The sequence below is a fragment of the Pyrus communis genome, chromosome 11 (assembly GCF_041283825.1).
Source record: "Pyrus communis isolate YQ-2024b chromosome 11, ASM4128382v1, whole genome shotgun sequence".
Lineage (NCBI taxonomy): Eukaryota > Viridiplantae > Streptophyta > Magnoliopsida > Rosales > Rosaceae > Pyrus > Pyrus communis.
Genome location: NC_142575.1, coordinates 4,768,428 through 4,782,862, shown reverse-complemented (window position 1 = coordinate 4,782,862; position 14,435 = coordinate 4,768,428). Strand labels below are relative to the sequence as shown.

General features: G+C 38.1%; 3 protein-coding genes across 5 annotated transcripts; all 3 read left to right on the top strand.

Annotated features, from left to right (window-relative positions):
* Positions 1-255: 255 nt before the first annotated feature.
* On the top strand, positions 256-3,207 carry LOC137743606 (uncharacterized). 2 transcript variants are annotated; one of them, XM_088679909.1, is made up of 7 exons: positions 256-341; positions 385-453; positions 536-1,116; positions 1,498-1,687; positions 1,785-1,849; positions 2,310-2,520; positions 2,689-3,207. In XM_088679909.1, the coding sequence occupies exons 1-7, from the start codon at positions 306-308 to the stop codon at positions 3,031-3,033; spliced, it is 1,497 nt and encodes a 498-aa protein (XP_088536035.1). In that variant the 5' UTR covers positions 256-305; the 3' UTR covers positions 3,034-3,207. The 2 variants fall into 2 exon arrangements, with proteins under 2 accessions (XP_088536035.1, XP_068339633.1); XM_068483532.2 differs by having other exon boundaries at positions 263-453.
* A 617-nt stretch (positions 3,208-3,824) lies between these two features.
* On the top strand, positions 3,825-5,315 carry LOC137741348 (putative pyridoxal 5'-phosphate synthase subunit PDX1). Its single transcript, XM_068481071.2, has one exon. The coding sequence runs from the start codon at positions 4,066-4,068 to the stop codon at positions 5,002-5,004; it is 939 nt and encodes a 312-aa protein (XP_068337172.1). The 5' UTR covers positions 3,825-4,065; the 3' UTR covers positions 5,005-5,315.
* Positions 5,316-8,230: 2,915 nt separating this feature from the next.
* Positions 8,231-11,817, top strand: LOC137743511 (phosphoinositide phospholipase C 2). Of its 2 annotated transcripts, none has more exons than XM_068483414.2 (9): positions 8,231-8,677; positions 8,865-9,061; positions 9,155-9,290; positions 9,381-9,548; positions 9,654-9,862; positions 9,949-10,066; positions 10,497-10,646; positions 10,716-10,802; positions 11,368-11,817. In XM_068483414.2, exons 1-9 carry the CDS (start codon positions 8,372-8,374, stop codon positions 11,671-11,673), a joined length of 1,677 nt encoding a protein of 558 aa, XP_068339515.1. In that variant the 5' UTR covers positions 8,231-8,371; the 3' UTR covers positions 11,674-11,817. The 2 variants fall into 2 exon arrangements, with proteins under 2 accessions (XP_068339515.1, XP_068339516.1); XM_068483415.2 differs by having other exon boundaries at positions 8,237-8,677; positions 9,657-9,862.
* The last annotated feature ends 2,618 nt before the right edge of the window (positions 11,818-14,435 follow it).

The window sequence follows — 14,435 nt, the reverse complement described above, 5'->3', positions numbered from 1 at the left end:
CACCCCTAAAACCTATGATAAAATTATTTCATGGGTGATTATTGATATTTAATGGACCTTACCAAAGTTTTATTCCGTAACGCTTGGTGAAGCCGGTCCACTTCCCTGTTTATTGCGGAGGGTGGTCCCCCGCCATCCATTTTTTCCCGGGGAAAAACCGGTAAAAAGCTACAAAAACCACCCACGTGGCAAACACTTCTTCCCGGTGGGACCCAACTGAAACAGAAATGGCTTGGACCTCAGCTCAGCCCCCAACTAGTTACCCACAATTACAAATTTACAAGGCGATACAACAAACAGACACAATGCAGCAGCACCACCACCACCACAACTCATCCGCCGCCGCCGCCGCCGCCGCATCGGATCATGGCTCTGAGATCCGCCAGGCCCTCTCACATCCTCCAATCCGTCATCGTCCTCTCCCTTCTCTCACTCGGCTTCGTCATCTACAAGGTCTAAAACGCAGCGTCGTTTTTCCGGTTTTCCATTTTTTATGTATATGAAAAATATTTCACTGGGGCATTTCGTCGAACAGGTGAACGACTTCACCACTCAGACCAAGACACTGGCCGGCCACAACCTCGAGCCGACGCCGTGGCACTTCTTCCCGCCAAAAACCTTCACCGACGAGACCCTCCACGACCGAGCGTACAAGCTTATCCACTGCTCCTACCTCGCCTGCCGCTACACAAGCAACGAAGTCCCTGAACGACGCCGTCCTCCGTCGTCCCGCGCGAAAGCCCCGAAATGCCCCGAGTTCTTCCGTTGGATCCAGCATGATCTGGAGCCCTGGGCCCGGACCCGGATCTCCGCCGCCCATTTGGAGACCGCCAAGCAATACGCGGCGTTTCGCGTGGTGATTGTTGACGGGAGGCTGTATGTGGATTTGTACTGGGCTTGCGTGCAGAGCCGCGCCATGTTCACCATTTGGGGTTTTCTGCAGCTCCTGGCCAGGTATCCGGGTCGGGTTCCGGATGTGGATATCATGTTTGATTGTATGGATAAGCCCATCATCAACCGGACCGAGCACCAATCGATGCCGTTGCCGGTTTTCCGGTACTGTACGGACGGTGATCACTTTGATATCCCATTTCCTGATTGGTCCTTCTGGGGTTGGTAAGAATCATCATTCTTTGATTGTCTTCTGATTCACATTAATTGTTAATTTTCTAAGTTTCTAGTTTTTTCGGGTAATTTTTCGCGTTTGCGTATGCATTGCCAATGATTCAATGGGAAAGAACCTGAATTTATTAATTGTTCGTGTGTGCTTGAATTGCTGTAAAAATTTCTAAAAAGTAAATAAATTACTCCATGCTTGTATGCTTGCATCAATTACATGGTGGTTATTAGGCGGATTTAATTTAACAAGATTGACATTGTATGCTAACCTTTTACTGATTTGTATAACATGAAAATGCTTCATTTATTTTGGCATCAAATGCGTGGTTATGGTTTTATTCGTGCTGATTGTCTTTATAGTTTATGATTACTGCACAGGCCAGAGCTTAACATTCATCCCTGGGCAGAGCAGTTCCGAGAAATCAAGTGGGGTTCTCAGGAAAGAAGTTGGAAAAAGAAGGAGCCTTTTGCATATTGGAAAGGAAACCCAGATGTTAGTTCCCCTGTTCGTACAGAGTTACTTAACTGCAATGACACGAAGATGTGGAGTGCGCAGATTATGCGTCAGGTTGAGTTAAATCTGCATGTTGATCTCTCTTTAACTTGAACTGTAGGAGTGATAGGCCTAGACAAGACCTGACATTGTCTTTCTATATACATCATAGGATTGGGAAGCGGAAGCAAGGGCTGGTTATGAGCAGTCTAAACTATCTAAGCAGTGTAATCATCAGTAAGTACAGCTTCTAAAAGTGATGGCCTATCATCGTATTCTCCATATATAGTCCAACTGATTAGCTAGGAAGATGTGGCTTGATCATTTATTACTTATTGGCCTAAGATATTGTCCCGGAGTTGATATGTTGACTCTGCTTTGTAGTCCTTTTGCTTTTGTCTATAGAGTTCAATTTTCCGCATCTATGAAAATGATGCAGTTTGCAGTTTATAGTTTTGAAGTTCTGAAACCTGGGCAGCCTTTAACTTTCAAGGAGGACTTGACATTCTCTTTTGTGTGTTTTCTTTTTATCTAGTGGACCTTGACCGTTCCAATGATTCGCAAAATGTTTCCTTCTCCTCTTTCTCCTCGGCTGATGAGTAGCTGTTATGTATAGTTGTACTCCATTGGCGTCTTATTATCTAATTGGCATGTGGATGTGATCCTGCAGCTCAGAAATCTTTTCCACCTTTTGTAGGTACAAAATCTATGCAGAAGGCTATGCTTGGTCAGTCAGCTTGAAATATATCGTATCATGTGGCTCGCTTACACTAATAATAACCCCACAATATGAGGATTTCTTCAGCCGTGGTCTCATTCCTAAGATTAATTATTGGCCCATCTCCCCTAACGCTATATGCCCATCCATAAAGTCTGCTGTGGACTGGGCTCTTGAACACCAATCTGAGGTATCTTTCAACTGTTAGTAGTATTCTATATTATGTTCTTGTTCTCGTCGTTATATTTCGAATCAGTAATGTACAATTCAGTTTTCCCCCGGCTTTCCCTTTAAGTTTATATCTTCATATGAAAGAACAACATAATCAAGGCTACAATATTCTCCAATGGCTGAACAGGCTAAGGCAATGGGACAAAGAGGGCAGGATTTCATGGAAAGCCTAAGCATGGATCGGGTCTATGATTACATGTTTCACCTCATAACAGAGTACTCAAAGTTGCTGGACTTCAAGCCAGACATTCCAGCGTCCGCAATGGAAGTATGTACAGAATCCCTGCTTTGTCTTGCTGACCCGATACAGAGGGAGTGTCTTAAAAAGTCTACCGCGTACCCTTCTCCTGGCCCCCCGTGCGCTCTCCAGTCGGCTGATAGTAGTCTCATCAAGAGATGGAAGCGGCGAAAACAAGAAACGATGGATGCCGTGGAGGACATGAATCCGAAGGAACGGAGACGATTAAACTAGGATGTATGCTGTCGTAGTGTAATAATCAAAATTCTTTTAGTTTTGTAGTTGATGGTGTAGTCTTAGATGGCTCCTGAAGTAAGGTTTTCATACCCCTGTAGAGAAATCTATAGCATTGCTCGTTGACACACAGCACTTGGGAGAGAACAATAAAAATTAAATTTTTTAGGCTAATTTTATTTTACACCTTTAAAGATATGAAATGATTTTTAAAATGAATATTGGGGTTTTAATTTTTTCACATTTCAAGTTTTCGCGTGATCTTTAAAATAGTTAGTAGAGGTTTTAATTTTCTCAAATTACTTCCTGAGGTTTTGCAATTATATCAATTTACACATTTTGAATATTTGAACATCTAAATATACAACTTTTTTTTATCAATGCATGCAAATGAAGCTTACATGTCATTGGCATTACAGGTTTTATGCTCACTATGTTATTAATTTAATAAAAATTCAAATAATTCATTTGATAAAAAGTGTAAATTGACACAATTTCAAAACTCTAAGGGAGCAATGTAAGAAAATTGAAAAGTCGTGATCCATTTGAAAATCGCTCCAAACATAGAAAGTGTGAAATATTTATCTTTTCAATAATACATTTAAAATACACGTAGGATACGTGAATCGAGTATCACTAAAATTGGTGTGAAACTTTTGTGTATTGAACGTAAAAAACCAAAAAATACGTAATTTAATTAAGGGTAATATTAGGGAGATCAAAATTTTTAAACCAAATTTAAAAACAGAATGATATGATTGTAAATGATTGAATTATTAAATATCGATTAACGTACTTATTTTTTAATGGTAATACAAACAATTTAATTTAAAAAATTTGGTCTCCAACCGTACACTAAAAACTCAATTTTAGGAAAAATTGGAGTTTCCAAAAGTAGATACTGGAAATCAGAGTAACAGAGCGGGAAGTTAAGGAAAAGAAAAAAAAAAACTAATAAAAAAATACCATCACTCTCCACCACCTTCCTCCTCCTTTCTTGCGAAATCTCACAATCCACCAATCCCCCAGAAAATGGCTGATAGCAGCGGCGTTGTCACTGTCTACGGCAAAGGCGCCATATACGAAACCACCAGCAAGTCTTCCCCGTTCTCCGTCAAAGTTGGCCTCGCCCAAATGCTCCGCGGTGGCGTCATCATGGACGTCGTCAACCCTGCCCAGGCCCGTATCGCCGAGGAGGCCGGTGCCTGCGCCGTCATGGCCCTCGAGCGCGTCCCCTCCGATATCCGATCACAGGGCGGTGTTGCTCGAATGTCCGACCCCCAGCTCATCAAGGAGATCAAGCGCTCCGTCACCATCCCCGTCATGGCCAAAGCCCGCATCGGCCATTTTGTTGAGGCCCAAATCCTCGAAGCCATCGGCGTCGACTACGTCGACGAGAGCGAAGTCCTCACCCTCGCCGACGAGGAGCACCACATCAACAAGCACAATTTTCGAGTCCCGTTCGTCTGCGGATGCCGGGATCTCGGCGAGGCGCTCCGCCGGATCCGCGAGGGCGCCGCGATGATCCGGACGAAGGGGGAAGCCGGCACCGGAAACATCGTTGAAGCCGTTCGGCACGTCCGGCACGTGATGGGGGACATCAGGGTCTTGAGGAACATGGACGACGACGAGGTGTTTGCGTACGCGAAGAGAATCTCGGCGCCGTACGATCTCATGATACAGACGAAGCAGGTCGGGAGGCTGCCAGTGGTGCATTTTGCCGCCGGCGGCGTGGCGACTCCCGCAGACGCGGCGCTGATGATGCAGTTGGGGTGCGACGGGGTTTTCGTCGGGTCGGGTGTGTTCAAGAGCAGTGACCCGGCCCGGAGAGCCCGGGCGATTGTGCAGGCTTCGACCCATTACAGTGACCCGGATGTGCTGGCGGACATCAGCTGCGGATTGGGCGAGGCAATGGGCGGGATTAATCTGAACGACGAGAAGGTCGAGAGGTTCGCATTTCGGTCTGACTGAAACGGTGAGTTTTGAGTTTGGAGCTTTTTGGTGATCCCCAAGGGGCTAAAAGCTTAAAGGTTTCGACTTTTAGAACCATATGAACATTGCCCGTATATACCATTTCTCATATTTTGATTTCTTAGCTGTGGTAAATTTAAATTTCATGGCTCAGCCGTATTTATTTCAGGAATTTTTATTTCTTCTTTCTTTTGTTATTTTCGAAATAATGTTTCACATGTATATAACGAAAGTATAATACAATATCTTGTACATATATCATGTTTGTATTTCAAAATTATCAATAACTATGCTCGCGTCATGTCATTCTCCACTGTTGTGTTATATCATACATTGCTTTTACGACTCATTGGTGATGGCATTGTTTTAGGGAACGGATCCCCTCCTGAGCTTAGGAGGCTGAGCCTCCTGAGCAAATCACACGGACCGTTGGATTTTGATCCAACGACTACAATAATTATAGCCATTGAATCAAAATCCAACGGCCTGTATAATTTGCTCAGGAGGATTCGTTCCCATTATTTTATACTCCCTTCGGTCTTGGCCTTCTACATATAAGCATTTTTTCAGACATTAGCTTTGCCTTTCTCTAGTTCTACCTCCTGCATTGTTCTTCCTTTTTCTTCAGAATCTCATGTTCTTATGTGTATTGAATCATCAATCCGTACATGTCGCGATGGGATCTTACGTGCTTGACTTCATCAAGAAAGAATGTCCTTAATCCATGTGATCGTGGAATTCAGATGTACTAAATTAAGTGCTTGGCCAAAGAAAATGGCACCATGGGAGGCCGGTCCGCCCTGCCCCTTCACCACCTGCACCTTTGATTTAAGAACGCTGGCAGCGCAGAATGCACTAATTAATCCGCCATCAGCAAGTTTTCCAAAACAAATTTAAATTGTCGATTTTTCTGAGCATTTAATTTCTTGTTATGGTCATGGTATTTGTTCAAACTTTTTATTTGCCTGTATTTCAGCTCGAACTGGTGGATTAGACTATATTGTGTCTCTTTGGCCGTCGGAGGTTCTTGTCATTGTTTAGTCTTCAAGTGTAGGAGAGCTAATAATGTTTAGTTTTAAGTGTCACTTTCACCGGATTTTGTCGTCGCTATTATGCCTTGGTTTTTTCAGTTTTGCTTTTTCTTTTTTATCCTTCAACAAGTGATTTCGGCATCCTTACTCCCTCCTACACTTGTCTATTTTTTTTTTTACTTTCATTTATGGCAAAGCAACTACATGGCATGAGTACACCGTCATTGCAGCGTTGCACGCTAATGATATAATGAAAAGTGTAAGTTTTCTCTACTTAGTGTTGTACATTAGTAAGAGACGTCGCGATAGCTGTAAAAAAAAGGTAATGCTAATAATGTTCAGTTTTAAGTCTCACTTTCATTAGATTTTGTCGTCGTTACTATGCCTTGGTTTTTTTAGCTTTGCTTCTATTCTTTTTTTATACTTCAACAAGTGATTTCTACACCCCTTTTATCTCCTACATTTATTTATTTATTTTTTTCTTCCATTTATGGAAAAACAACTTACATTGCATGAGTACATCATCATTGTAGTGTTGCACGCTAACGATACAATGATAAGTATAAGTTTTCTCTACTTAGTGTTGTACATTAGTAAGAGACGTCGTAATAGCTGTAAGAAAAGGTAATGCTAATAATGTTTAGTTTTAAGTCTCACCTTCACTAGATTTTGTCGTCATTATTATGCCTTGGTTTTTTCAGTTTTGCTTCTTTTTTTTCTTTTTTTTTTTTTTTTTAATCCTTCAACAAGTAATTTCTGCACCTTTTTCCCTCCTACACTTATCTATTTTTTTTTTCTCTTCATTTATGGAAAAACAACTTACATTACATGAGTACACCGTCATTGTAACGTTACACGCTAACGATACAATGATAAGTGTAAGTTTTCTCTACTTAGCGTTGTACATTAGTAAGAGACGACGCGATAGCTGTAAGAAAGGGTAATGTTAGGGAGACTAAAATTGTAAATTAAATTTTGGAAGCAAAGGACATGGAAGTTGATGATTGGTTTATTACTTAAGCGTTGATAAGTGTGCTCATTCTTATTGGTGATATATCATTTAGTTTGCAAATTTAGTCTCTTTATCATTACCTGTAAGAAAATAACATGAACTATCTTCGGAACCAATTAAAAACCGGAATACCTTTTCGAAGTCCTTCACAAGATATTTTTAGAAAAAATTCCAACATTTTACTATGTTTGATCAACATTCTGTAAAATTACCATATTTTCAATATTTTGTTATTCTCTTAATCCAGATTTCCTTTGCGGTACCTAGCCGAATAAATCGTCCCATCAACCATGACTATCTATATAATCAATCAACCATCCCTTGACTCAAAATTTCTCTTTGAGCCACGAATTTCAGTGTATCAATTGCTGTATTTAACACTCAAAATTTACAAGTTAACAAACTTAAAACAATAAGCTTCGGGTGGGCATGAAATTGAAAATAAAATAAAATGGACTCATGATTTAAGTAATTCATCCCTCAAAACTTGGCGACATCCACTGTGTTGCTGGGATTATATTGATTTCAAAGAATGAGTATTTGAGAAAGTGATCCTATAATCGTTCTTCTCTCTATACCACGCTAAAATATTTGAGATTTTTTGTATATTATTCTACTCCGTTATGAAGGCAAGTACATATATGATTTACAAGAGACTATACATGATAATTATACAATCATAGGAAACCCTAATATAAAGTCAACTAGGTAACCCAACGGGGCTGGGCTGCTAATGTTCACGTTAATTAGCAACAAGAACTATTGATATATTCAAACTTCCATAGAACCAAATGCTGTTTGAAACTTTTTCTTTCCGAAACCATATAAAATTTACGTGCCTTGCGCATCACTCCTCGAAATCTAAGGAACATCGTAGTTGTCTGAATATGAAATTTTTCGGGATATAAAGATCTTTTTAGCCAATTTGCACAGAGAGAAGAGAATCTACAAGTGAGAAGGGCAGGTATTAAAGCAGCTTTCTCTTTATTTGTGGACCAAGAAAAAGTTTGATTGAGATAGGAATTGTCATATATATAACAGCCTGTACCTGACTTTTACAGAAAGAGTAGGCAATGTGGAGGGCTGGGAATTAAAGTTTTCAAGAGCACAGATTCTGAAATTGCTGCAAAGCCAGTCCTAAGAATCTCTAGCCAAATATGTTATTTTCGGGAGATGCTAAACATTTGTTAGCCGTTAATGTATGCGAGTTCCAGTGTAGGTCACTCATACATAAAAGTCGGGATGAATACGTCTCGTAACCAAAACTCAATTCATTTCTTCCTTTCTCTGTTCTAATGAAATAAACTGGAGAAAGTATTCAAAAATGTCTAATAAGCAGTCTTTCAATGTCTGCTTTTGCTTCCAGAGAAAATTTAGGCTCTGGATGGCAGAGCCTCCTGAAGATATTAAGAACGTTTTTTATCTATACGCGCAAAATGGCACCATGACCATTGATGACCTGCAGAAATTTCTGATTGAGTTTCAAGGAGAATCCAGTGCTACCAAGGAAGATGCTCAGGCCATTTTCGACAGTCTCAAGCATCTCAACATCTTTCAACGAAAGGAACTCGACCTTGGTGCCTTCTTTCGATATCTCCTTGGTGACCTTAATCCTCCTCTCTCTTCAAAGGTAATGTCATCAAACTTTTCATTCTCTGGTTCGACTCACATGGACGGAGTGCTGAAGATGATTTCATTTTTTAGAAGTACTAGCACATCCAAACTTTCTAAAAAATATTCGCAGCTCTATAGCATATTAATGTGACAAAATGATGATTAGTGTATTGAAATTTGATGATAAATGTGTTGGGATTTAGGTGCACCATGACATGAATTCTCCATTGGCTCATTATTTCCTATTTACCGGCCACAACTCTTACTTAAAAGGAAATCAACTCAGCAGTAACAGTAGTGTTCGTCCGATAATTAACGCGCTGCGACAAGGTGTTAGAGTTATTGAATTAGACTTGTGGCAGGGTTCTAAGAAAAATGACGTGGTGGTTCGTCATGGAGGGTATGAATTTAATCTTTGGTTGCTCTCTTACTAATTATTTGTCCTAGCTGATTAATTAACAATATTTTCATGATGATCTCTTTGAACATGTAGGACACTTACAAGTCCGGTGGATCTCATCAAATGTTTGCGCGCGATCAAGGAAAACGCTTTTGTTGCTTCTGAGTACCCTGTTGTCATAACATTTGAAGACCACCTACATTCAAATCTTCAAGCCAAAGTGGCAACGGTGAATAGAATTTCCTACCTTAGGCTTTCCTATTTTATAGTTTTCAACGCATTTTTGTGGTTTCAAATTTTCAAAAAAATGTGATTGCAGATGCTCACTGAGACATTTGGTGACATGCTGTACTCTCCCGATTCAGAATTCTTAAGGGAATTCCCTTCACCGGCATCATTGAAGAGGAGAATTTTGATTTCTACCAAGCCACCGAAGTATCCTGAATCGCAGAAACCTGGAGATCAATCTGGATCCACTGATCATAAGGTGCATGAGAAATAATCTACATTGTGTTAGTAAGCCTAACATATATATGCTTAAGGCATCACAAATCATGTTACCTTTTTTAATGTATCATTACACACTTGATAGCAGGAAAGCGAACAAGATGATGAAGAAGATGAAGATAAAGACGAGGAGAATGCTATTCCGGAATATAAACAGTTGATTGCGATTCACGCAGGGAAGCCGAAACGTGGGTTAGATAAATGGCATATCGATCCAAATAAAGTCAGACGTCTTAGCTTGAACGAGCAACAACTCAAAAATGAAACAAGAACTCGTGGATCCGACATTGTCAGGTGATGTTATTCATAAGAAGTTCTGGTTTTGTGGTAATTCCTTTTTCACCACCTAAATGATCGAATATGCTTTAATCTTTGTCTAGGTTTACTCAGAGGAATTTGTTGAGGGTTTCTCCAAAGGGTACACGTTTGAACTCATCAAATTATAATCCTATGCTTGCGTGGACTCATGGAGCTCAAATGGTGGCATTCAATATGCAAGTTAGATTTCTTTTGAAAATTGTAGATTGCTTTTTAGATAATCGGCTTCTACTTCTTTGACAATATATGAATATGTAGTTAAGAACTTACTAGGAAAGGAAAATTTTAGCATGGTCATTTGAACTTGGTGCATTCTTCTGATTTTCCCATTCGATTTTCAAATTGGCTTTGAGCCCCCCCCCCCCCCCAATCATTTAGAACGTGACATTTTGGTCTCTACCACAAGATCTGTCAGTTTTGGTCAAATTGAAGAAAAACTCATATAAAAGTGATAAATTTGACCATTGTAGTGTAAATTGACACGTTTTAAAAGATTAAGAAGCTCATAACCAAATAGAAAGTCGAGTGAGTTAATGAGGAATTGCTAAATTTTTCTTCTTCTATTCTCACCCAATTCCCTGCTTATATCACAACTGTGTATTTCTCAAAGGGACATGGAAAGTACCTTTGGATTATGGAAGGAATGTTCAGAGCAAATGGAGGTTGTGGCTATGTGAAGAAACCTGAATTTTTGCTGGCTAGCCCAAATAATGAGGTTTTTGACCCTAATGCATCTTTACCGGTGAAAAAAACTTTGAAGGTATATCTGATGAAACTTATTAAGCATGTCAGTTACAGTTACTCTTCCTAACATTTTCTTGACAAGCAGGTAAAAGTATACATGGGTGACGGATGGCGTTTAGATTTCCATCGCACACACTTTGATCTATGTTCTCCACCGGACTTCTACGTGAGGGTATGACAACAAAATGTTCATTCACATTTACATCCCCATGCATCCTTTATTCAGCGAGAATTATCGATTTATGTTGTCAGATTGCCAAACTAATTCAATATAAAGGGTTCTAATTTGAGTAGCCAGTCCAAATTAACTGTTCGACAGATACAATGTTAACCAATAACTAGTAGTTGCTATAAATCAATAATTCCAAGAAAGAGTACATTTATCCACTTTTATCTTAACTTTTCATTACCTACTATGACACGTAACATGTCAATTGCTTACTGTTTATATTAATGTATAAATTTCCTTACTGAAACGTAACGTCTTGACACGAGTGTTAATGTAGACACATTGATTAAACAAATTCTTGTTTAATGCATGGTTTAAATTAACAGTCAAACAAGTATGGTAACTAGTATCTACTATAAATATCATCTTTCGCTCTCATGCATAAACTTTTATTTTAATTTTTTGTATCAACTGATTTGACACATAATATAACACTAACTCATATATGCAAATAGATGAGATTCAAAGTGAATTTCAATGTAAACAAATTAAATATTATCATGTACAGGTTGGAATTGCGGGAGTCCCGAGCGACAAAACAAAAATGATGGAAACCGAACCAATACAGGACCAATGGGTGCCAGTTTGGAACAAGGAGTTCACCTTCCCATTGAGGGTTCCAGAGCTGGCTGTGCTTAGAGTTGAAGTCAATGAGTATGACACTCCGGCCAGACATGACTTTGGTGGCCAAACATGTCTGCCAATACGAGAGCTCAGAACTGGGATCCGAGCTGTTCCTCTGCACAGCGAAAGAGGTCAAAAGTATACATCTGTGAGGCTTCTGATGAGATTTGAATTGACAAATGAGGTTTAATTAAGTGTGCTTACTCATAATCTGCTGTATGTTCTATGTTAAATATTACACACACTAACCTTGCAGCTGCTATAAAAATATATCCTGTTGTATATGAAGTTTTGTGTTTGATATATTTTTTTATGGAGAAATTAGGTTCACATCCTTCTTTTTGTTACTCTATTGATTAAAATCCTATTCATTTTCAATTTTTGATCAAGGTCTTTGGGTATTAATAACATCATTAATTATCTGAATAATAAAATATATTCCTTTAGTGTCAAAAATGTTACAATTAGTATATTTATATTTATGACTAAATTTTTTATCGTATGTTTTTATTTTTAGTTTGTACCTATTTTTAATTTGCAAATATTTTTTAATTTGTACCAATTTTCTTTTCATTTTTAATTTGTACCCATATATTAGTTTCTTTTTGTGCCCATATTTTTTAAAGTTTTATTTGTGTTTGTACCCATGTGTATACCATCACGTGATATTGTATATTTAATCAATGATAGAAAAATTATATATGGTATATTTATGTTTTATGCCTAAACTTTGTATCATATTTTTATATTTTTAGTTTGTACCCACTTTTAATTTGCAACCTTTTTTTTTTTATTTGTAGCATTTTCTTTTGTTTTATTTTGTACCCATGTATTAATTTCTTTTAGTGTCACATCCCGGCCCTGGGGGGACCACTTCCCGGGCCCGCTTCACCACCGTAGCACGATATTGTCCGCTTTGGGCTTACCATTCCCTCACGGTTTTGTTTTTGGAAACTCACGAGCAACTTCCCAGTGAATCACTCATCATGGGATTGCTCTAGCCCCCTTCTCGCTTAACTTCGGAGTTCCAACGGAACCCGAAGCCAGTGAGCTCCCAAAAGGCCTCGTGCTAGGTAGGATTGGGAATATACATATAAGGATCACACCCCCGAGTGAGCTCCCAAAAGATCTCGTGCTAGGTAGGAATGGAAATATACATATAAGGATCACACCCCTGGGCGATGTGGGATGTCACATTTAGCGCCTATATTTTTTTTAAATTCATTTGTACTCATAATTTAGTTCCCTAATTTATTTATAATGTACCCATTCTTCTTTATTAATGTACCACTTTGTTATATGTGAAATATACCAATTTTTTTAACACTATGGATACATTCTTTTGCCATTTATTATTTCTTATTTTTGCATAGTTTTTATCCATTTATTCAATCAAAATGTTGGAATTTTTTTATTGTAACCGTTTCTAATAGTATTATAATGAGGGATTTTAAATTTATAGGATTATAAATCTCATAAAATATCAAACAATTAATGTCAAAACTATAAAAATATAAATATTAATAGTAATATAATGAGGTGTACAAAGTCAAGGGACTTTGATCAAACTTTGAATACTATTAAGGTTTTAATCAATGAATGTTAAAGATTAGGGACCGCATCCAAAGTATCCCTATTTTTATTATGCACAAAAAATATTGCTTACAACAAAATACAAAGCTTGTAACTCAAGTCATGTATTCACCTGCACTTAAAATTTTGTATTTAATAATATATTCTTTTTGTCCGACACCTAAAATAGTTTTTATTTTTTAAGGAAAACAGTGTTTTAGCACTCTAAAAAATATACAATCAACATAGAGAATGTCGTGATTGAAATTAGGATGTTTTTCAAATCATAACGTTTCAATTGTAATAAACAAGTTAAACTAGCTAATACGATGGGCGACCACATTAGCTTGACGGGGTACATTTGAAAAAAAATCGTGTAAAAGATCCCTAGAATCTTCCTAAAGCAATAATTTGAATGTCTATAAATATTATAGTAGGTTCCAACTTCCTATTGCTTCATATGATTCATCATTTGGTACCTAATTAATAATTAATTAATAAACTAACTAGTAATCTTAGACTTAATATTTTTTATAACCCCACGTTCATCATCAGCACATAGCTGTTGTACAGCCTGTGATTTATCAAACGGTGCAGCCGCCGGAGGCAGAGGCACCGCGTTTTTCAACTAGTGTGACACAAAATTCTTCATCTTTTTCTTTGTTTTTATTTTTTTGGTCAACTTTGTTACTTAAATATCCAAACCCAATATTTGGTAAGTTCCTTTTGTTTTTAAAATAGATTTCAAATGGTTAAATTCTATACTCAGGAGCATATTAAACTTGTTATGCGCGCCTTTTATTTTCATCGTGAGTTATTTTTATGTTATGTAATCGAATTTGAAACCTCAGATGCATAGGTAGATACTCTTAATCAACTGAACTATGAACTCTGAACCATTTTTTTTATGAAATGTTCTTAATCAATTAAACTATAAACTCCAAGCTATTTTTAGGTTTCGAAAAGTGATTAAAGATCCACTTTGTAATTATTGATGGAGTTGATTAGAATCTCTATATATCTTCACGGCCCCATTTATCCCACACCAACAAAGTCTTATTCAACAGCTCCAACATTTAGGAGCAAAAAGTGAAGAGATACTCTTAGCACCTCAAACAAGATCACACAAGGCCATCATGACAAGAGAAAAAAAAAATCTTAATGAAAATTAGGGTAAAACGCTAAAGGACGACTCTAAGCCAATGAGGCTTTTTGCTTTGCAAATGTGTGTAGTACGCAACCTTACCCTTGCTTTGCAAAGAGACTATTTCCACGACTTGAACTCGTAACCTTTCGATCACAAAGAAACAAAATTTATGTTGCGCAAAGACTCGCCCAAATTAGAGTAAAGGTGAAGAAAAAAAAATGGTATGGAATTAA

What these genes read in the sequence shown, in the direction of transcription:
- LOC137743606 (XM_088679909.1), top strand. Translation starts at nt 306, where the DNA reads ATGCAGCAGCACCACCACCACCACAACTCATCCGCC. An exon ending in GATTGGTCCTTCTGGGGTTG is followed by an intron (nt 1,117 to 1,497) that starts GTAAGAATCATC and finishes ATTACTGCACAG; the next exon opens with GCCAGAGCTTAACATTCATC. An exon ending in CTCTTGAACACCAATCTGAG is followed by an intron (nt 2,521 to 2,688) that starts GTATCTTTCAAC and finishes ATGGCTGAACAG; the next exon opens with GCTAAGGCAATGGGACAAAG.
- LOC137741348 (XM_068481071.2), top strand. Translation starts at nt 4,066, where the DNA reads ATGGCTGATAGCAGCGGCGTTGTCACTGTCTACGGCAAAGGCGCCATA.
- LOC137743511 (XM_068483414.2), top strand. Translation starts at nt 8,372, where the DNA reads ATGTCTAATAAGCAGTCTTTCAATGTCTGCTTTTGCTTCCAGAGAAAA. An exon ending in TTCAAGCCAAAGTGGCAACG is followed by an intron (nt 9,291 to 9,380) that starts GTGAATAGAATT and finishes ATGTGATTGCAG; the next exon opens with ATGCTCACTGAGACATTTGG. An exon ending in CGGTGAAAAAAACTTTGAAG is followed by an intron (nt 10,647 to 10,715) that starts GTATATCTGATG and finishes CTTGACAAGCAG; the next exon opens with GTAAAAGTATACATGGGTGA.